This window comes from Gigantopelta aegis, chromosome 4 (assembly GCF_016097555.1).
Source record: "Gigantopelta aegis isolate Gae_Host chromosome 4, Gae_host_genome, whole genome shotgun sequence".
NCBI lineage: Eukaryota > Metazoa > Mollusca > Gastropoda > Neomphalida > Peltospiridae > Gigantopelta > Gigantopelta aegis.
Genome location: NC_054702.1, coordinates 10,353,924 through 10,376,437, shown reverse-complemented (window position 1 = coordinate 10,376,437; position 22,514 = coordinate 10,353,924). Strand labels below are relative to the sequence as shown.

Sequence of the window (22,514 nt, the reverse complement as noted above, 5' to 3'; positions counted from 1 at the left end):
TTTTTTACAGTTCAAGTACAAGAGGCGTGTGTACAAGGTTATGCAGATTAACCCTCGCAAGCTAAAGCAGCTGCATACAAAAGTAAGTGAAGATTTTCATGGCATTTTCCTCCTCACAGCTCAGAAATGCAGTATCCATTCATGAATAAAATATGTATCATAACCACATCTGTGTATCCAGAAATTATATCTTGGAGGTGATGGTGACATATTCTTCATTGTAAATCATACCTACCGAGTATAAGTATCTTAACGAAACAGACAAAACTTAATTTATGGATTTGTAGATTAAATTATACTAGTCTTGAACTTTCTAGTATTGGTTTATAATTATATTGTATTGTGTCACATACAATGAGGCACATAACTGGACATAGACCCATAACCACATGTGTAAAATTAAAAAATATATATGTATTCTTATTCTTAAAATTCCAAATGAGGTTTTAGCACACCCTTCTTCCAGGGAGTAAGTTCATTTTGAGCTGAGCTATGCCTCAACTTACTACCAGTTTTTGTTACAAAGAGATATGGAAGGGCAGCATGTGTAAGCTAAGTTAATTTTGAAAATTAATCATTTTTGAATTTATTGCTATGACTTTAGTTTTTATTTTCACAGAATTTTTAATTTATTTTTTTTCATTTAAAAACAAATAGATGAGAGATTATGATACCCAAGGCGTGTTTAAAAATATCAATATCGATTAATATCACAAAGTGTGATTTTGAACTACACTTTATCAGTCTTTGTTGTGAAAACAAATGAGGGGAGTAATTAATTGCTCCCTTAAAGGTAGACTAAACTCCATCAAGAGCCTTATGTGTTGGAAAGATACATACCCGGACCACCAAGAGATACTGACACTTTAACAAATGAAAAACGCGTAATTTTAGAATTAATAAAAAACTGATTATTCCTACTAACTGGGGGCAGCCATTTTGTTTTGTTTTTGTGACGTCCAGTGGTATAGCTTGGGGTGAAGTGACGTCAACTCAGATCCAACTTCTCTATTATGCACTGTGTAAACAAATCATGAAATGCTCTACTTTACGACAAGGCGCTTTGCTTTCATCAACCTGACTTGTAAAACAACATAAATGACTTGATAGTATAATAAACTATTTAACTAAATATATTTCAATTTGCATCAATATAACGAAATGTAGTTATAGTAATTTAAAAAAAATTTAAATCCAAAGAAAAAATGCATATTATTAGGCCTATTGGTAGGATACGTTCGAGCAAAAACGACCACTCACGATACCCAAGTGATAATTTTCTTTTCTCTGGGACTACGTAATTGGTCAGTTTTGTGATTTTAGATGGGAAAGTCTACTTAATCAAGGATTTTACAGAATTACTTACAGTAATAAAGCTGGTTATTTGAGGTTATCACACAATACCCTGTGATCTCCATAAAAGAGGCATGTCTTTTTAGTGTGTCTAGACACAGTGTCTAGGGACTGTCTGAATATACACCTGCCAATCAAGAACCACAGGTACAGGCCACGGAAAGAAAAGACCAATTAAGCAAGAAAACACTCCCGACTATTATTTCAGTACATGGGTTAATTTATATACAAAATATAATTTAGTTATTTCAACACTTTGACAATGGTGGTTTATTTTATATTGAAAAATAAACCACATATACACGTTGCTGTGTTACTGGGATGAATATTATTACAGAACATTGCAATGCATCCGCAAAAATCAGGTATGTTTTGTTTCTTCAGTTCGAAGACTAATTCCTGACATGACACGTTAGGTATAATGTAACCACCAGCTCGCCAGAGGGCGTATTCACTGGGATGGTACAAAATGGCTGTGCCCGTTATATATAATAGCTGTCACATTTAACCGTTTTATTAATTAACTGTACGATTATACTTGTTGATATTAAGCAATAATGTGCATTATGTTGAATATGCATACCAGTCCAAAAGCGTTGCTTTAGCATTCCTTTAACGTAGACCGGCCTCGGTGGCGTCATGGTTAGGCCATCGGTCTACAGGCTGGTAGGTACTGGGTTCGGATCCCAGTCGAGGCATGGGATTTTTAATCCAGATACCGACTCCAAACCCTGAGTGAGTGCTCCACAAGGCTCAGTGGGTAGGTGTAAATCACTTGCACTGACCAGTGATCCATAACTGGTTCAACAAAGGCCATGGTTTGTGCTATCCTGCCTGTGGGAAGCGCAAATAAAAGATCCTTTGCTGCTAATCGGAAAGAGTAGCCCTTGTAGTGGTGACAGTGGGTTTCCTCTCAAAATCTGTGTGGTCCTTAACCATAAATAAAATGTGTTGAGTGTATCGTTAAATAAAACATTTCTTTCTTTTTCCTTTAACGTAGATTATGGGGAGCCATTTAAGACATAACTGTATTGAGCAGGTCAGTTCAGATCATAGGGCTTAATGTGCATATTCAGAGCAAGCTGTTTTAGTGCATGCCTGTTATGGGCACAGGTGGCGACATTGGCCAGCTCCTCCCCAGGATAGGAAAGGATTGGGGCGGATGGAGAAGGGACCGCCTGCACTGGCAAAGTGTAAGAGAGCATTCTGCAGTCGGTAACAGGTGGGGGTATTGGCTGGCTCCTCCCCAGGATAGGAAAGGGTTGGAGCGGGTGGAGAAGGGACCGCCTGCACTGGCAAGTGTAAGAGAGCATTCTGCAGTCGGTAACAGGTGGGGGTATTGGCTGGCTCCTCCCCAGGATAGGAAAGGGTTGGAGCGGGTGGAGAAGGGATCGCCTGCACTGGCAAGTGTAAGAGAGCATTCTGCAGTCGGTAACAGGTGGGGGTATTGGCCGGCTCCTCCCCAGGACAGGAAAGGGTTGGGGCAGGTGGGAGAAGGGACCGCCTGCACTGGCAAGTGTAAGAGAGCATTCTGCAGTCGGTAACAGGTGGGGGTATTGGCCGGCTCCTCCCCAGGACAGGAAAGGGTTGGGGCGGGTGGGAGAAGGGACCGCCTGCACTGGCAAAGTGTAAGAGAGCATTCTGCAGTCGGTAACAGGTGGGGGTATTGGCTGGCTCCTCCCCAGGATAGGAAAGGGTTGGAGTGGGTGGAGAAGGGACCGCCTGCACTGGCAAGTGTAAGAGAGCATTCTGCAGTCGGTAACAGGTGGGGGTATTGGCCGGCTCCTCCCCAGGACAGGAAAGGATTGGGGCGGATGGAGAAGGGATCGCCTGCACTGGCAAGTGTAAGAGAGCATTCTGCAGTCGGTAACAGGTGGGGGTATTGGCCGGCTCCTCCCCAGGACAGGAAAGGATTGGGGCGGATGGAGAAGGGATCGCCTGCACTGGCAAGTGTAAGAGAGCATTCTGCAGTCGGTAACAGGTGGGGGTATTGGCCGGCTCCTCCCCAGGACAGGAAAGGATTGGGGCGGATGGAGAAGGGATCGCCTGCACTGGCAAGTGTAAGAGAGCATTCTGCAGTCGGTAACAGGTGGGGGTATTGGCCGGCTCCTCCCAGGACAGGAAAGGATTGGGGCGGATGGAGAAGGGATCGCCTGCACTGGCAAGTGTAAGAGAGCATTCTGCAGTCGGTAACAGGTGGGGGTATTGGCCGGCTCCTCCCCAGGACAGGAAAGGGTTGGGGCGGGTGGGAGAAGGGACCGCCTGCACTGGCAAGTGTAAGAGAGCATTCTGCAGTCGGTAACAGGTGGGGGTATTGGCCGGCTCCTCCCCAGGACAGGAAAGGGTTGGGGCGGATGGAGAAGGGACCGCCTGCACTGGCAAAGTGTAAGAGAGCATTCTGCAGTCGGTAACAGGTGGGGGTATTGGCTGGCTCCTCCCCAGGATAGGAAAGGGTTGGAGCGGGTGGAGAAGGGACCGCCTGCACTGGCAAGTGTAAGAGAGCATTCTGCAGTCGGTAACAGGTGGGGGTATTGGCTGGCTCCTCCCCAGGATAGGAAAGGGTTGGAGCGGGTGGAGAAGGGATCGCCTGCACTGGCAAGTGTAAGAGAGCATTCTGCAGTCGGTAACAGGTGGGGGTATTGGCCGGCTCCTCCCCAGGACAGGAAAGGGTTGGGGCGGGTGGGAGAAGGGACCGCCTGCACTGGCAAGTGTAAGAGAGCATTCTGCAGTCGGTAACAGGTGGGGGTATTGGCTGGCTCCTCCCCAGGACAGGAAAGGGTTGGGGCGGGTGGGAGAAGGGACCGCCTGCACTGGCAAAGTGTAAGAGAGCATTCTGCAGTCGGTAACAGGTGGGGGTATTGGCTGGCTCCTCCCCAGGATAGGAAAGGGTTGGGGCGGGTGGAGAAGGGACCGCCTGCACTGGCAAGTGTAAGAGAGCATTCTGCAGTCGGTAACAGGTGGGGGTATTGGCCGGCTCCTCCCCAGGACAGGAAAGGATTGGGGCGGATGGAGAAGGGATCGCCTGCACTGGCAAGTGTAAGAGAGCATTCTGCAGTCGGTAACAGGTGGGGGTATTGGCCGGCTCCTCCCCAGGACAGGAAAGGATTGGGGCGGATGGAGAAGGGATCGCCTGCACTGGCAAGTGTAAGAGAGCATTCTGCAGTCGGTAACAGGTGGGGGTATTGGCCGGCTCCTCCCCAGGACAGGAAAGGATTGGGGCGGATGGAGAAGGGATCGCCTGCACTGGCAAGTGTAAGAGAGCATTCTGCAGTCGGTAACAGGTGGGGGTATTGGCCGGCTCCTCCCCAGGACAGGAAAGGGTTGGGGCGGGTGGGAGAAGGGACCGCCTGCACTGGCAAGTGTAAGAGAGCATTCTGCAGTCGGTAACAGGTGGGGGTATTGGCCGGCTCCTCCCCAGGACAGGAAAGGGTTGGGGCGGGTGGGATTGCAGAAGGGACCGCCTGCACTGGCAAGTGTAAGAGAGCATTCTGCAGTCGGTAACAGGTGGGGGTATTGGCCGGCTCCTCCCCAGGATAGGAAAGGGTTGGAGCGGGTCGAGAAGGAACCGCCTGCACTGGCAAGTGTAAGAGAGCATTCTGCAGTCGGTAACAGGTGGGGGTATTGGCTGGCTCCTCCCCAGGACAGGAAAGGGTTGGGGCGGGTGGGAGAAGGGACCGCCTGCACTGGCAAAGTGTAAGAGAGCATTCTGCAGTCGGTAACAGGTGGGGGTATTGGCTGGCTCCTCCCCAGGATAGGAAAGGGTTGGAGCGGGTGAAGAAGGGACCGCCTGCACTGGCAAGTGTAAGAGAGCATTCTGCAGTCGGTAACAGGTGGGGGTATTGAGCAATGATATTTAATCCTTTTGTAGGTAGTTTTTTTCTTTCAATTCACATGCTAAAGGGAACTAAAATTAATCTCCTTGAACTACATGTAGTCAAAGAGGGGAGTGATGGGGAGTCAGTGATAGCTCCCCTCAAACAGCGAGGTCTGGCATAGTGTGCTGTCCAGCACGAGTGATTTGCTATGCGAGTGTGTTTGTAGAAGTCCATAGATGTCTTCGTTCACCTCCACTGTGTGACATTTGCGCCAGCAACACGCTACATCCTTTGATTCCCCGTCTAATGACCCCTATGATGTTGTGTGTACACACATCTTGCTCTTTAATGAGAAAACTTTCCATTATCAGCCTGTTTTACGTTTGTTTTGTGGCCGTGCTTGTAAAACTTAACGGGCTGTTTGGCAGTCAAACAAACTATTGAGACATTTGGACTGGGTTTACAATTTACATGTATGGTATAACCATGTGTACATGTAGAACAGTACAGCCACATGTTAATTATTTTACATAGTATGAATAACTGGTAACCACACGTAAACTGTTGCACTGTACTATGTTTAATGCAACCATGTGTAAAATGATCAATTATTTTACATAGTAAAATGCAACCAAATCATCATGTAAAGTGTTGATTATTTTACATGGTACAGTGTAACCACATGTAAAGAATTAATAATTTTTTCAATATACGATGTAACCATATGCAAAATATTAATTATTTTACACATTACAGTGTAACCACATATAAAATATTAATTATTTTATACATTACAGTGTAACCACGTATAAAATATTAATTATTTTACACATTACAGTGTACCCACATATAAAATGTTAATTATTTTACACATTACAGTGTAACCACATATAAAATATTAATTATTTTACACATTACAGTGTAACCACATATAAAATATTAATTATTTTACACATTACAGTGTAACCACATATAAAATGTTAATTATTTTACACATTACAGTGTAACAACATATAAAATGTTAATTATTTTACACAGTACAGCTTAATGACATGTAAAGTGTAACCAAAGTGTTAATTATTTACAACATTTAGTGTAACCATCTACACAGTGTATCTTTGTATATGTATAAGCACATGCAAAGTGTAAAGTTTAAAACAGTTTTCGTTATATTGCTATGAAATGGAAACTCGTTTAATATTCTGCACCAAATGTTTCAGCTGTGTGATTTATAACTTTAAAACAGTGTTTGTGTTGTATTAAATTTTGCAGTCTAATTTGAAAAGTTTCTTGGAGTGTGTTCGGAGTGGTAACATTGACAAGATCAACAAGTCGACCAGTAAAGGCTTGGATCCGAACTTTCATGACCAAGATAGTGGAGGTAAGCAGGAGATATAACAGAGAAGAAAACATCATTTAGATGCAAGTCTGTTGTTATCGTGGTCATGGCCCAGTCCAGTTGATCTGTGCCTGTCAGATGTATGCAGGTTTTAATATATTGTTTATTGTCAGATTATAACTAGAGGAAACAGTGAAACGTATCGGGATATATATATGTGTTGGAATAAGGTAATGTGCAGAGTTCAGCATTTGATCACTTGTTTATGGTGCATACCGTGTGGAAACATTAACATTTAAAGAAAAGTGTTAATTAGCTAATATGTAGACAAGATTCCAGCTAAAAATAATAATTCTACACTTCTTTTATACTTTGTTGTGTTATTTTGTGAGTGGACGAGAAGGAGTATGAGTATTTTAGCAGTATTTTGCAGTTACAGGGCATACATTACATGTAAATATGTTTCAAGGTAGGTTGTTGCTTGACCACATTAATTGGCTATGCAATAAGCACCTCCCAGAACAATGTAGCTGATCTGTAATAAAACAAAACTGTATTGCATGTGACTAATATTTTAAAATATTCTTTTTTACTTAGTTGCATAACTGTTAAGTAAAATTAATTAGTGGCGTGTAACCTTATGTTTTGCATGACCATCTATAGTTGTTACTCTGGGCCCAATTTCACAAAACATTGTAAGCCTAGTTTTGCATGTAAACGTAAATCTTTGACTAAACAACAATGCTTATTACTATTACATATTTCATTTTCTTTTGTCCTTAAAATTATCCATTTTCCATAATGATATAAGTTTGTTTGTGACACACTTGTAAATGTATGCTCGGTATAACTGCTAGTCAAAGACATAAACTTACAATGTTTTGTGAACTTGCCCCATGTTGTCTACATGATCTGTTCTTGAAGAGAAATAAACAAAGACACGTTTACAGCCATTCCACAATTGATAACATGGGGAAGGAGGTGGGGGTGGGACATACTGAAATTATGATTTTATACCTGGCGAGTCAACCACATTGTTTCTTTCCACGTATAAAATGGTTTAAATACGATTTTATTTTATGGGTGAAATGTGAAAGCCCTTAGTGGTGCTTGTGTGAATGACAGTATATCAAGTTAATTTCATTGCATTAGAAATACTGGTCCTGATTATTTGTTCAATTTGAACATTAGGGCTACGGTTAGTTTTAAACGTAGAATAAACATTCTGGAGTACCTTTTGTTCTTACTTATATAATGTACGGCAGAACATACATTTGTGTCCAGGCAAACTCTGTATGCTATAACACATGCACTTGACTGTGTACAACAATCTGCCCTTGAAGAAATGAACAGTCCGGGCACTTCTAGTGGTGAAATGTCAACAGACTCCTCGTGGAGGCTGCACAACCTTGACTGCCGACAGTGTGCCGTAAAGTCTTATAGTCAGCTCACAAATCAATGTCCGAGCTTCGGCAGGGCGCGAGACATTCTGCATGGACGTCCTCAGACGCCAGACTCTCAGAGTCCACAGCTTTGAAGTTCTTACCGGATTATTTCACACATTTTTTTTATATTGCTCAAACTGATGTTAGAATCTGAATCAATATTTGAACTATGCAAAAAGCCATTTTATTATCTCGTCGTTTGATTTGGTGTATTTGTAAAATATAATTGAAGGCTTTTATGAAGAGTTACAGAGGAAGTCATTGCATGCATTTTGTCGGTGGGATGGGGTATTGTGGAATAAGGTGATATTACTGTTGGGTTACAATATGCAGGGAAAGTGTTAAATTGCATGAAGTGTGCAGTTAAAATAAGAAAATGTCTGATGCTCCATTAATTTTTGCCTTAGTTATCTTTGAATAACTAACAAATGAGAAGATGTAAGATTATTGTTAACACGAGTTAAGATTTAGAAATGTTTGAACTTGAATTCTAATAATGATCATTTATCCATACATGTATAACACACTGAAGTATGAGCTTATTTAATTTACAGTTAACTGTATTAAATTTAAATGTATTTTGTCCTAGCATCACTGTGCAGCAACATGCATGGTCAAGTGTACATAAATGCATATCAAGAAGTAGCATACTTAAGTAACTTGATAGATAATTTATGTACAGGCACATTTCGTATACATATATGCAACAGTTTGTTCGTATACATACTGCTGTGTGGTCAGATTTTATATAAATAGTCACTACTGATATTACCTTAGGGTTTATTGCATAAACCTATGACTGCTTGTTATACAAAAGTTTATAAGCATTTCAATCTGTCCTTTTCATTAACGAAACTAATTACACATAATGAATAACTGCAAGTACCTTTGGTTTATTGAAACAACTCATGTTTATTACAGATATACCGTTATATTAAGATTCAGTGTACTATTTCATAAAGTGACCTAAAATTATCCTTAAACAATATTAGGATTTAGTGTATTGTTTTACTATGAGAATTACAGCTGCCCAAATATACTACTCAAAAGAATTTAAGGGTCAAAAATTTATAACCAAATAAGTTTCAGAGTGTATTAGATTGATGATGTAAACTACACCAAAATTTTTATTTATTGTTCCATATTTACAAAAACCCCACAAATAAACGTCACTGTATACAAGAAAGTCACATGACATGCTGTCAAAGTTGAAGGTTGTCAAACATGGATTTTACACATTAGAACATTCGTTTAATAGTGTGTGAATCCACCCCTGGCGCGAATACACTCGACACATCGTTGCCTCATGCTGTTGATCAGACGTCTGAAGAACTCTTGGGGAATGGCCTGCCACTCTGCCATAAGAAGTAGATCCAGATCATGAAGGTTGGCCGGAGGGGCATGGTTATCCCGAACTCTCCTGCCTAATTTGTCCTAGGCGTTCTCTATTGGGGCCAAGTCAGGCAAATATGCTGGCCAATCCATCCTGGCGATATCTTGTTGTCTGAGAAAGTCCATTACCACCCTGGCGCGGTGGGGTCTGGCATTGTCATCCTGCAGAACTGCCCCGCCGCCAATCTGCTAAAGACCTGGGAGAACCAACGGCCGGATAATCTCATTTAGATAGCGGATTCCATTCAGATTGCCATCCACCACATAGAGGGGGGTCCTGTGGTGGATAGAGATGCCACCCCACACCATGACGCTGCCACCACCGAACCGGTGACGTTGTCTAACGTTAACGTCAGCGAAGCGCTCCCCAGGACGTCTGTAGACACGAACCCGACCGTCGTTGAACTGGAGACTAAACCTGGACTCATCAGTGAACATCACTCGACCCCACTGAACACGTTGCCACTGCAGATGAAGCGTGCACCAGTGACGTCTGGTCGTTCTGTGACGTGGTAGGAGTGGTGGTCGAACAGCCTGGCGACGGCAGCGTAGATTATTGGCTCTCAGACGATTGCGTATGGTTTGATCAGACACTCGAGTTCCAGTCGCAGTCCGCAGATTGTCACGTAATCGGCGTGCAGTGGTTGTGCGTTGACGTAGAGCCATATTGGTGATGTAGCGGTCCTCTCTATTTGTAGTGCTTCGGGGTCTTCCCGGACGTGGACGATTTCGAACAGAATTCGTTGCTTGGTACCGTTGCCACAGTCGGCCAACGACACTCTGACTGACACCAAGTCTCAGAGCAACATTTCTTTGCGTATTGCCATCCTGAAGCCAAGCAATAGCCCTTCCTCGATCTTCGATAGTCAGTTGAAGTCGTACCATTGTCGAATTTGGAGTGTGCACCGTACACGAACGCAAGCTCCAATTATACGGAAATTCAGCATTAGGAACATGGAATACACATGCAAAGCGTGCAAATGAAGCGCTTTGTGAAAAAGCAAGTTATGGGCACTTAGCAGACCTTTCGCTTTCGCCCTAATTTACGTGCAAATGTAAGCATGTTTTCGCCATTAGAACTAGTCGACAGTGTCAATGACAGTGGATTTTAATTCATTTATGGGTTGCTTAGACCCACTTTCGTCAAAATGGAACAATACCATGCATGACATTATGGTCTAGCTAATATAATTGACATTCAGAAAATAATGTCGAAAATATCGTCTGACCCTTAAATTCTTTTGAGTAGTATACATTAAGACTTTATGGACCCTGACATTATGTAAACTAGTGCCCATTACCTAGGTATATTATGATTCGGTGCACCCTTTTATTAAGTGAACTAGAGTTCTCCTGTATACGAAGACTCAGTGCACCATTTTATTAAGTGAACTAGAATTCTGTATATTTAGATTCAGTGCATCATTTTATTAAGTGAACTAGAGTTCTTCTGTATATTAAGACTCAGTGCACCCTTTTATTAAGTGAACTAGAGTTCTTCTGTATACTAAGACTCAGTGCACCCTTTTATTAAGTGAACTAGAGTTCTCCTGTATACTAAGACTCAGTGCACCCTTTTATTAAGTGAACTAGAGTTCTCCTGTATATTAAGACTCAGTGCACCCTTTTATTAAGTGAACTAGAGTTCTCCTGTATATTAAGACTCAGTGCACCCTTTTATTAAGTGAACTAGAGTTCTCCTGTATACTAAGACTCAGTGCACCCTTTTATTAAGTGAACTAGAGTTCTCCTGTATACTAAGACTCAGTGCACCCTTTTATTAAGTGAACTAGAGTTCTCCTGTATACTAAGACTCAGTGCAATCTTTTATTAAGTGAACTAGAATTCTCCTGTATATTTAGATTCAGTGCATCATTTTATTAAGTGAACTAGAGTTCTGTATATTAAGACTCAGTGCACCCTTTTTTTAAGTGAGCTAGAGTTCTTCTGTATATTAAGACTCAGTGCACCCTTTTATTAAGTGAACTAGAGTTCTCCTGTATACTAAGACTCAGTGCACCCTTTTATTAAGTGAACTAGAGTTCTCCTGTATACTAAGACTCAGTGCACCCTTTTATTAAGTGAACTAGAGTTCTCCTGTATACTAAGACTCAGTGCAATCTTTTATTAAGTGAACTAGAATTCTCCTGTATATTTAGATTCAGTGCATCATTTTATTAAGTGAACTAGAGTTCTGTATATTAAGACTCAGTGCACCCTTTTTTTAAGTGAGCTAGAGTTCTTCTGTATATTAAGACTCAGTGCACCCTTTTTTTAAGTGAGCTAGAGTTCTTCTGTATATTAAGACTCAGTGCACCCTTTTTTTAAGTGAGCTAGAGTTCTTCTGTATATTATGACTCAGTGCACCCTTTTTTTAAGTGAGCTAGAGTTCTTCTGTATATTAAGACTCAGTGCACCCTTTTTTTAAGTGAGCTAGAGTTATCCTGTATATTAAGATTCAGTGCATCATTTTATTAAGTGAACTAGAGTTCTGTATATTAAGATTCCGTGCATCATTTTATTAAGTAAACTAGAGTTCTGTATATTAAGACTCAGTGCACTCTTTTATTAAGTGAACTAGAGTTCTTCTGTATATTAAGACTCAGTGCACCCTTTTATTAAGTGAACTAGAGTTATCCTGTATATTAAGACTCAGTACATCATTTTATTAAAGGTAGGGTCAACTCCAACAAGAGCCTTATGTGTTGAAAAGATGCATACCCGGACCACCAACACATACTGACACTTTAACAAATGAAAAACACGTAATTTTAGAGTTAATAAAAAAACATGATTATTCCTGCTAACTGGGGGCAGCCATTTTGTTTCGTTTTTGTGACGTCCAGTGGGATAGCTTGAGGCGAAGTGACATCAGCTCCTGACCATCTCCTGTATGTACAGTGTAAACAAAAGCAGTAATTTTCGACAAGGCGCTTCTCTTTGATCAACCTGACTTGTAACACAGCATAAATGACGTTATAGTATTTTTTTCTGTTTAATAAACCAAAGGAAAAATGTACACTATTACGCCTATTGATATGCTACGTTGGAGCAAAAACGACAACCCACGATACCCAATGAGAATTTTCTTTTCTTTGGGACTACGTAATTGGTCAGTTCTGTGGTTTTAGATGGAAAAGTCTACTTAATCAATAGTTTTACAGAACTATTTACAGTAATAAACCATGTCCATTACAATTTTAGGGGCGACAGGTAATATTCCACAATACCGGTATGTATTTTTGTGTCTAGACAGCGTCAATTAATTGGCTCGTCTGGTTACCAATCAAATACACACCTGCCAATCAGGAATCACAGGTAGAAGCAACTAACAGCATAGACCAATTAACTAAGAAAACACTCTGTGTATCATTTCAGTACATAGGTTAATGCATGGGCAAAACATTGTTAATTGTTTCGACTTGTTGTGTAGCCACTTTGACAATGGTATTTTATTTTGTATTGAAAAATAATATATATAGTGCTGGATATACTTTACTGCTGGCTTACTGGGATGTGTATTATTACAGAACATTGCAATGTATGACTATTTATCATCCCGCAAAAACCAGGTAGATTGTGTTTCTCTAGTTCTAAGGCTCATTCCTGACGTGACGAGTTAAGCATTACTTAACCACCAGCTCGCCAGAGGGCGTACTCACTGAGATGGTGCAAAATGGCTGTGCCCGTTATATATAATAGTCGTCACATTTAACCGTTTTATTAATTAACTATACGATTATACGTGTTGATATTAAGCAATAATGTGCATTATATATCGTTGAATATGCATACCAGGCCAAATGCCTTAATTGTCCTCTCCTTTAAGTGAACTAGAGTTCTGTATATTAAGATTCAGTGCATCATTTTATTAAGTGAACTAGAGTTATCCTGTATATTAAGACTCAGTGCACCATTTTATTAAGTGAACTAGAGTTATTCTGTATATTAAGACTCAGTGCACCATTTTATTAAGTGAACTAGAGTTATTCTGTATATTAAGACTCAGTGCATCATTTTATTAAGTGAACTAGAGTTCTGTATATTAAGACTCAGTGCACCTTTTTTTAAGTGAACTAGAGTTCTCCGTATATATTAAGACTCAATGCATCATTTTATTAAGTGAACTAGAGTTCTCCTGTATATTAAGACTCAGTGCACTCTTTTTAGCCTTTGAAATTCAGACCATCTAGCAATGGCAATTTTGTACAAATAATAACAAAGTAAATATCGAATAATGATAAAAATGCTGTTGCCAAACAAATGAGCAACATTATTTTGTGATGTCAGTGCTGGTTGCTGTCACAAATTTTAAAGGCTGCCTGTCATTGTGAACTAAAGTTAACCCAAGTATTTAAGGATTGTCTGTTATTTCTTTTACAAAACAAAATCATCCTCAAACTGTGCTCACATAAGTTTGTGGATTATTTTTTTGTTTCATATCCAGATGAACGTGAAAGAAATAACAGACAATACTTACAATTAAATTTGAATCATACAGGCTAATAATAACATTAAAACATCATACTTTATTTTGAATTATTTTTTATCCATAAACAATAACACTGAATAAGACAACTTGTCCATATAAAATGATGTCATCAGATATGACGTTCCCTGACGACGTAATTTTTACGTTCATAAAAAAATGAACAAACTTCTGTTGCTACGTTTGAACCAATGGGATGACGTTACATTGTAATGAATATAGCAGAAATTTAATTATATTAATTAGGATTCAATATACAGTCTTCACGAAAAACTTTTTGAGACACTTGCCCTTCGAGCAAGTGGGCTTGTAAAATTTACTTGCCCGAATGAATTTCTAGATGCCCATATATTTGCAGAATTTTACCCGCTTAAATGTATAGTATATGTAACATAAAGTAGCATATCATGCATTTATTAGTAATACTTATAATATGGCCATATGAGTAAACAATGTTTTATTACTATTTTACGATGATTCACAGTTACTTCATGTATATTCATGGTTTGACCCCTTTACAAACGCCAAATCTACTTCTGTACCGAAATCAGTACAGGCCGTACAAAACATTTTCTCGCCGTCGTATTTCAACCATTGGCGGTTGTTCAACCGGCTTTGCACCCTCGACATATCGCAAGAAACTCAACATGTAGTCATGCAGTTGTTTTCATTTGTTAACAGGACATAACCTAAGCGATGGTATCCGATCGTTTCGCCCTAATTCCCGTTCGCACGAGTTGTTTCGCCATAAATATGGGTATCGGGCAGAATGTGTGAAAATGGTCTGGAGGTGGGTCGTTTCTTAGTGAGCGACAGGACACGTGATTTTATACGAAATTTGATGATATAATGCATGCAGTTGTAGTATAAACACATATACAAAAAATTAGGACGAAACGACCCGGGGCGAGGAAACAGAAATTTCCTTTCCGGTATCTAGTCATAGGCCTACCGAGGGCAAGGTATCGATTGGCCGACTCGTCATAGGGCCGAGATGTCAGTAAAGGGAAAACGCGAATTTACACTTGTCCGCTTCTAGACGACTTTCATTTCCAGTGTAAAAAATTCATAATTTTAAAAGTATTTAGAAAAAAACATTTCTGCTGTCTAGTTTTATTACGTTTATGCGTTTTTAAAACAGGTGCCCTACCGAGGGTGAGGTATCCATCGGCCGACTCTTCATAGGGCCGAGATGTCAGTAAAGGGAAAACGCGAATTTACACTTGTCCGCTTCTAGACGACTTTCATTTCCTGTGTAAAAAATTCATAATTTTAAAAGTATTTAGAAAAAAACATTTCTACTGTCCAGTTTTATTACGTTTATGCGTTTTTAAAACAGGTGCCCGTCGGGCATGTGAGATTGAAAAATTTACACATCCGTCGCGATTTCTACACGTCTCGGGCATCAGGCACCTGGCTAATTTTGCAGACTGAATATAAGTACCCCCTTGTTAAGTGAACTAGTTAACTTTGAACAATATTAGTTATGTTTGTACATTAATAAGGATTTCAATTTGATAAAATAAGTATAACTGAAAGTTCCTAGTAGTTACATATTAAAAAATCTTCTTTTTTGTTCTGTTGTAATTTATATACCATAAATGTTTTGTGGTTACGTTTGAACAAAAGTAAAGTGAATTTTTTATATTTTTTAGAAACCCCTCTGACAATAGCAGTGACACTAGGCCGGGACAAATGTCGCGACGCCATCATCAGTTTGATCAGCGGCGGGGCACACATCGACTTCCGCAACAAGCAGGGCCTGTCGCCCATGCACCGAGCGGCCATTGTGGGAAGCATGGAGGCAGTGAAGGTATTCAAACTCCACTGGGTTCTCTACCCGTGTCTTATCTGAATCATTGATACTTGGAAGTTTCATTAATAAGTAAGGGGCAGGACTTAGCCCATGCACCGAGCGGCCATTGTGGGAAGCATGGAGGCAGTGAAGGTATTCAAACACCACTGGGTTCTCTACCCGTGTCTTATCTGAATCATTGATACTTGGAAGTTTCATTAATAAGTAAGGGGCAGGACTTAGCCCATGCACCGAGCGGCCATTGTGGGAAGCATGGAGGCAGTGAAGGTATTCAAACTCCACTGGGTTCTCTACCCGTGTCTTATCTGAATCATTGATACTTGGAAGTTTCATTAATAAGTAAGGGGCAGGACTTAGCCCATGCACCGAGCGGCCATTGTGGGAAGCATGGAGGCAGTGAAGGTATTCAAACTCCACTGGGTTCTCTACCCGTGTTTTATCTGAATCATTGATACTTGGAAGTTTCATTAATAAGTAAGGGGCAGGACTTAGCCCATGCACCGAGCGGCCATTGTGGGAAGCATGGAGGCAGTGAAGGTATTCAAACACCACTGGGTTCTCTACCCGTGTCTTATCTGAATCATTGATACTTGGAAGTTTCATTAATAAGTAAGGGGCATGACTTAGCCCAGTGATAAAACACTCGTCTGATGCATGGTTGATCTAGGATTGATCCCTGTCGGTGGGCTCTTGGGCTATTTCTCATTCCAGTCAGTGCTCCACAGCTGGTGTAACAAAGGCTGTGGTATGTACTATCCTGTTTGGGATACAAAAGATCCCTTGCTGCTAATGGAAAGAGTAACCCATGGAGTGGTGGCAGCGAGTTTCCTCTCATTATCTGTGTGGCCCTTAACCATATGTCTGATGCTAAATAACCGTATTAAAATGTGTTGAATGTGTCGTTAAATAAAACATTCCTTCCTTCATTTATAAGTAGTTCCATCCTTGCATCCATGTCTTTAATTACATTTTAATTATTTCTTGTACATAATGTACATAAATGATTAAGTAAATTACATTGAAATGTTACAGGAGTACAATTATTGTTAAATATTTGGCAATATTGTTAGAAATTACGTAGCCAAATGCAGTTTGTTTTAACCAGACAAAATATAACAAAATAAAGGCAGTAATATAAAATGCTAATTAAACATGCTAATTCCATGATTGGCTTCATGGCAAATTTATTAGGAATTAGCAAAGATATCAAAAACCATGGTATGTGCTGTCCTTTCTGTGGGAAAGTACATATATATATATATATATATTGGTCTTATTCAACTTACCGTACTAGCACAACAACAATGCTATACGACCCTGAGTTATAACCTCCACTGCAGAATTATCTCCCCTTGCCGGATGTATAACCTACACCAGCGCATGGGTAGACCGTATATCCTCGTTTTTTTTTATTCTGCAGTCCTCCATTGCAGTCGTGTTCGAGTTCTGTAGTAATTTTTTTTGTCAAATTGGCAATTTGTTTATTAATTTGTAATTTTGTTTTACTCTGTCATACGAGGTCTTTTGGGTGATTTACACGGGGTTATGTCTGACACGGCTTCCTCGGGCTCCAACCGGTTCGTTGTATGTGCCGAGGGGGGTTGTCTTAAACGACTGCCCCAGTTTGATCAGCATTTGTTATGTCGGGCATGTTGTTCTTGCTGTTTTGAACGCCAGTGTCATATCTGTGTAAATTGGTTCCCCGCCACGTGGGGGAAGGCTAAGAAGCTGTCAAAAGACGCTGAGCGTAAGAGGATGATTAGACGTGAACGGGATGGGCGGAGCACAGTGGCAACCTCTGGGGTTGTGCTCCATACCGATTTGCCGTTGGTCGGCAAGTCGGTGTCCAGTTCAAAGAGCTCGCGGACAAGTGGTAGGCACAAGGGCGCCACCTCGTCTGTTCACCATCTTCATGATGATACCAGTAAACCCGAAGCGCCGCTTGGCGCGGAGGGGGTGCTGTTGCTCCCTGTTTCGGCTGAAGCAGGGAAGGTTTTTTCCAGGTCGGGCTCCGTTCCACCTGGGGATTTGCTTTTGCCTCCGCCGGTGGAGGCGGCGCCTGTTACGGTTGTAACGGGGGTGTCAGTTGGAGGGAGTGCAGTCGTGGCAGGAACAACTGTCTCTCAGTTCCGACTCCCATCTTGCTGATGGGGGCAGGGTTATCGGTCCTTCTGTGGAGGGGTCGATTAGCTCTAGAATGAAGTCCGCTTCGCGGCACCGTTTGTCTCACCAGACGTCTGGTGGAGGGTTGGTCGTGGCGTCCGAGGCCGCTGTTTCGGCCAACACGTCTTTCGGCACTACTTCGGTGATCAAGCCACTTGGCGAAATCACGAAGTCTCACAACGTTGTCTCGGTAGCGGAGCCGGGTGGCGTTGTTTCGGGTGCGACGCCAGTGGGCGTCCCTTCTGTTGTTGGGGCGCCTGTACAGCGTCATCAACTTTTAGATTGTTCGCATGTGGCTACGTCAACTGGGTTGGCTAATCCACACGTGGTACGTTGGGTTCAGAATTCGGCGCAGGATTCATACGTGTACGAATTTCCTGACGGTCCAGTTCAACCGACACCACCAGTCCCGTTGTCTGCTTCAGCTGGGATCAGGGAAACTGCAGCTTTCTTGGGTGCAACTGTGTCTACACCGATGGTCAATCCGGACCTGTCAGATCGGGGTAGAGGTTCCAGGCGTTATCCCTTGACTGTGTGGGCGGAAACTTTCGTTCAGGGTCCGATGGTTTCGGGTCGCCCTCAGGGGTGGACTCGGGGGGGGACTATGTTTCTCTTTTTGAGAATTTCATGGCCTGGCTAGGGGAATCGCCTATACCAGTCCCTCCACCGCCGGGGTTTCCAGCAAGACCGGGGTTGGACCAGTTTGCGGATTCGGCCGGTCCGCATCGTCCTGCCCATGCAGTTTCGTTTCCGTTACGGTCAGCGCATGGTGCGTCGTTTGAGAAAATTTCTTCTTCGGAAGAGGATTTCCCCCCCGAATCAGTGTGTGGTTTGGGGGAAGGGTCGGCACCAGGTTCGGTGCTCGATGAGATTCCCATTTTTGCCGATGGTACGCCAGATGGCGATTATGATTACCAGGCGGTTCTTGGTTTTGTACGGGAACAGATCCGACTGGTGTGTGCGGATGCAATTCCGTCGGAGGGGGCTGTTCAGTCTTACAAGGGTGTTTCGTTTGGAAACCGGCCTTTAGTGACGGACGCTCCGCGGCAGGATTTCAGCTTGCCGTTAGCGCACGAGGCGCATGAATCTCTTGCGGAGATTGATGCTTTGATTGCGGGTAGTGAAGGTTCTGTCCACGTCTTCGTATAAGACATTGGGAGCTTCCTTCCTTTCACATCCAGCGGTCGTTTCCGCTAGGGTGAAGGCAGACTGCCACCCATCTCCTAATGTCAGTGTGCCACTCACGGATTTAGAGACTTTGGAGAGGTTATCTAAACTTCTTTTTCAAGTCAATAACCATTTAGGTACATTCCTATTTGGGTTAGATAAAGCAGTCACGGGTCTTCCGCCGATGGCTAAGGGTTGTTTGTTGGCGGCTTCTAAAGCCTCTCATCACGTCGCTCAGCTTGCTGGGCGTGTTTTTGCCAACAGTATACTTCTGCGTCGGGATCACTACCTGGCAGGACTGAGAGCGACGGGTGTGGTTAAAACCTACTTTTCGTAGTCGCTCAGTAAGGGAAACCTTACTTTTTGGGACCAATTTTAACTTGGTCATGGATCAAGAAGTGGCGAAATTCGTCCCTGCTGCTCAGATTCCGTTAGCAGATCTTCCTGTGGGTGGCAGGTTGCGCCATTTTGTTCAAAGTTGGCGCGAACTGCCAGATTTGGACCCATGGGTTTTGTCGGTTGTCCGCAATGGATACAAAATTCTGTTTTCATCACCCCCTTCACTGACATCCTCCCCCCGGTTACCTGCGGTACTGTCTGTCGACAAACGAGTACTGGTGGAGAAGATGGTTGTCGAGAAACAAGAAAGCCATCCAGGAGGTAGATTTGGGCACTCCGGGATTTTATTCCCATCTGTTCTTCGCCCAGAAGAAGAATGGCGAGTGGCGACCAATTCTAAACCTGAAACCGCTGAATTCTTACGTCATTATTCCATCTATGAAGATGGAGACGGTTCAGTCGGTTCGCGCTTTGCTTCAGGTGGGGGAATGGGCAGCGTCCATCGATTTGAAGGATGCTTACCTGCATGTTCCAATCCATCTGGAGTTTTGGAAGTACTTGCGGTTCCTCTACGACGGCAGAGCTTACGAGTTTCAAGTTCTGCCATTCGGATTGGCCACAAGCCCTTACGTCTTTACTCGGGTAGTAAAGGCAGTGGTGGGGCGTGTACATCTGTTAGGTATACGGATGCACAATTACCTGGATGATTGGTTAACTCCGGCGGCATCACGGACGGCATGTCTCGTGGGCGTGGAGTTCGTGATCGACATGATTATCCGTTTGAGGTTTATTCCCAATTGGGTCAAGTCGGAATTAGTGCCAACGCAGGTTTTCACTTATCTCGGGGCAGTTTTCAACCTTGTGGAGGCGTCCGTTCTTCCGACGGATTCGCGACTTCACAATTTCATGACATTGGCGCAACATATTCTGGTGGAGCAAAGTGCGTCAGTGTGCACGCTCCATGTGTTGATAGGCCATCTCAAATCGCTGGCGGCGCTGAATGTGCGGTTCAGATGGTTCAAGAGACCGCTTCAATGGCATTTGTCCCGGGTGTGGGATGGTCTCGGCTGGGATTTGGTGATACCATTGGGGCCTTGGTTCATTCTTCCGATCCAAGAGTGTCTAGTGGACAAGTGTATGTCCCAGGCCGTTCCTTTACACCCACTTTCTCCAGAGTTGGTCCTGTTTACCGATGCTTCCCTTGAGGGGTTCGGTGCACACCTTTTGGATCAACATCTGTCAGGGGTGTGGACTCCTTCAGAGAGGAGTCGTCACATCAACCTGTTCGATAACTAACCATTCATTATTCCTCCTTCTCCCTTCCCAACTGTGACTACATAATATCATATCAATTATCTATTTTTATTTTTCCTTTCTTCTCTCTCTCTCTTCCATTCTTCTCATCTTAGCTAATTTGAATTTATTTAAATTATTATACTATTTCTGTCATCTTGATGTATCAAACTTGTATTTATAAATGTAGGGAGAGGCCTTAATATAGGCTCTTGCCTGTTGGCCAATCCCAAACCGCATTTTGACAGCAATAAATATTGTTTAAACTAACCTGTTGGAGATGGAAGCAATGTGTCGCGCTTGTCTCCATTTCAGGACTGTTATTCGACATCGTCGAATTCTGTTGAGGTCGGACAACACATCGGTTGTTGCGTACCTCAATCGGTGGGGAGGCACCAAATCCCTGTCATTGAGTCTTGCGGCTTTGGAGATTCTGGAATGGTGCGACGATTGGGGAGTGGTGTTATCGGCCAAACACATTCCTTTGTCCATGAACGTCTTGGCGGACGCTTTGAGTCATCGTTCCCCGGTTCAGACAGATCTGGCAAAGATCAGACAGCAACCTTGTCGTGTCACGCTCGTAGCCCCGAGTTGGGCAGCTCAAGCCTGGTTTCCTCCGCTCCTGTCACTTTTAGTGCAGGAGCCGGTGCGGTTGCCGTTGATACCCGATCTGCTCATTCAGAGACTGCGTCGGACAGAGTGGCATCCGAAGCCGGAGGTTTTCCGACTTCACGCGTGGCGGTTGTCGGGGTTTCCCTCCGAAACCGAGGCTTTTCTAAACGGGTTGCTGAGCTCGTCTCCTCTTCAAAGCGCCAGTCTACAGAGAGGGTCTACCAGTGTCACTGGCACACTTGGGTTCATTGGGCGACTGAGAGGGACATGGATCCCTTGTCACCTACTGTTAATGACTTAGCTAAGTACTTTCTGGCTCTTGTCCAAGAAAGACAGCCGAAGGTTCAAACAGTGAGAAGTCACCAGTCGTCCATTTTCACTACTCTGAGGCAGTGTGGACGTCAAGATTTCTCAACGAATCTTGTGTTGCATGACTTGCTTAAATCATTGCAAAACACGGTTGAGAAGCCTTCCATTTTGCCTAAATGGAATGTTTTTCTGGTTCTGCATGCACTCAAAGGCAAGCCCTACGAGCCTTTGAAATTCGCCAGTCTTCGTCATTTGACGTGGAATACTTTGTTTCTGGTCTCACTAGTGGCTTGCTGTCGTATTAGTGAGATTCATGCTTTTTTGCATGATTTGGTGGATTTCGTCCGGTTGCTAGCGGCAGTCTTTCTGGGAGATAGTTCTCCACCTCCTGTTTGGAGAGTGGGGGGGTGGATGGTTGACTATCTGGGGCAGTCGAGTGTTTTTTACCATTACTTGGTGTGCGGGTTTCCTCACCTTGTTAACTTGGTTTACTTTTACTTGAGGTTGTAGTTCTTCAATTTAAAAGTCACTTTGACATTTTATACCTCGTATGATGTGGGTTGCTTTTTCACTGTATCATTACTTGAGACGAACACTACTGGTTGAATGGGTAAGTCCTCCTTGTTTTCTTACCTCCTCCCTTTAATGTTAAGTTCTCGTGCTTTAACGGTGTTCTATCACGTCTGTTATAGCATTGTTGTTGTGCTAGTACGGTAAGTTGAATAAGACTATTAGAAAATTTGTTTCTAATTTTCATTATTATTCATACTTACCTAGTACTAGCACAACAACCGTTACCTCCTACCCGCCCCGAGGAAGGTCTTTTTTGATTCAGTCATTCCGGACTTTGAATCGATAACGAGGATATACGGTCTACCCATGCGCGGGTGTAGGTTATACATCCGGCAAGGGGAGATAATTCTGCAGTGGAGGTTATAACTCAGGGTCATATAGCATTGTTGTTGTGCTAGTACTAGGTAAG

At 42.7% G+C, this 22,514-nt stretch overlaps 1 protein-coding gene across 1 annotated transcript in view; it reads left to right on the top strand.

Moving 5' to 3' along the window:
- The window catches only part of LOC121372324, a 175,917-nt gene that overhangs the window by 74,216 nt on the left and 79,187 nt on the right, over positions 1-22,514 (top strand). Inside the window, exons 6-8 of the mRNA XM_041498620.1 lie at positions 11-82; positions 6,441-6,549; positions 15,489-15,646. Of these exons, the coding sequence (XP_041354554.1) occupies positions 11-82; positions 6,441-6,549; positions 15,489-15,646 (339 nt within the window). The remainder of the gene's footprint in view (positions 1-10; positions 83-6,440; positions 6,550-15,488; positions 15,647-22,514) is intronic.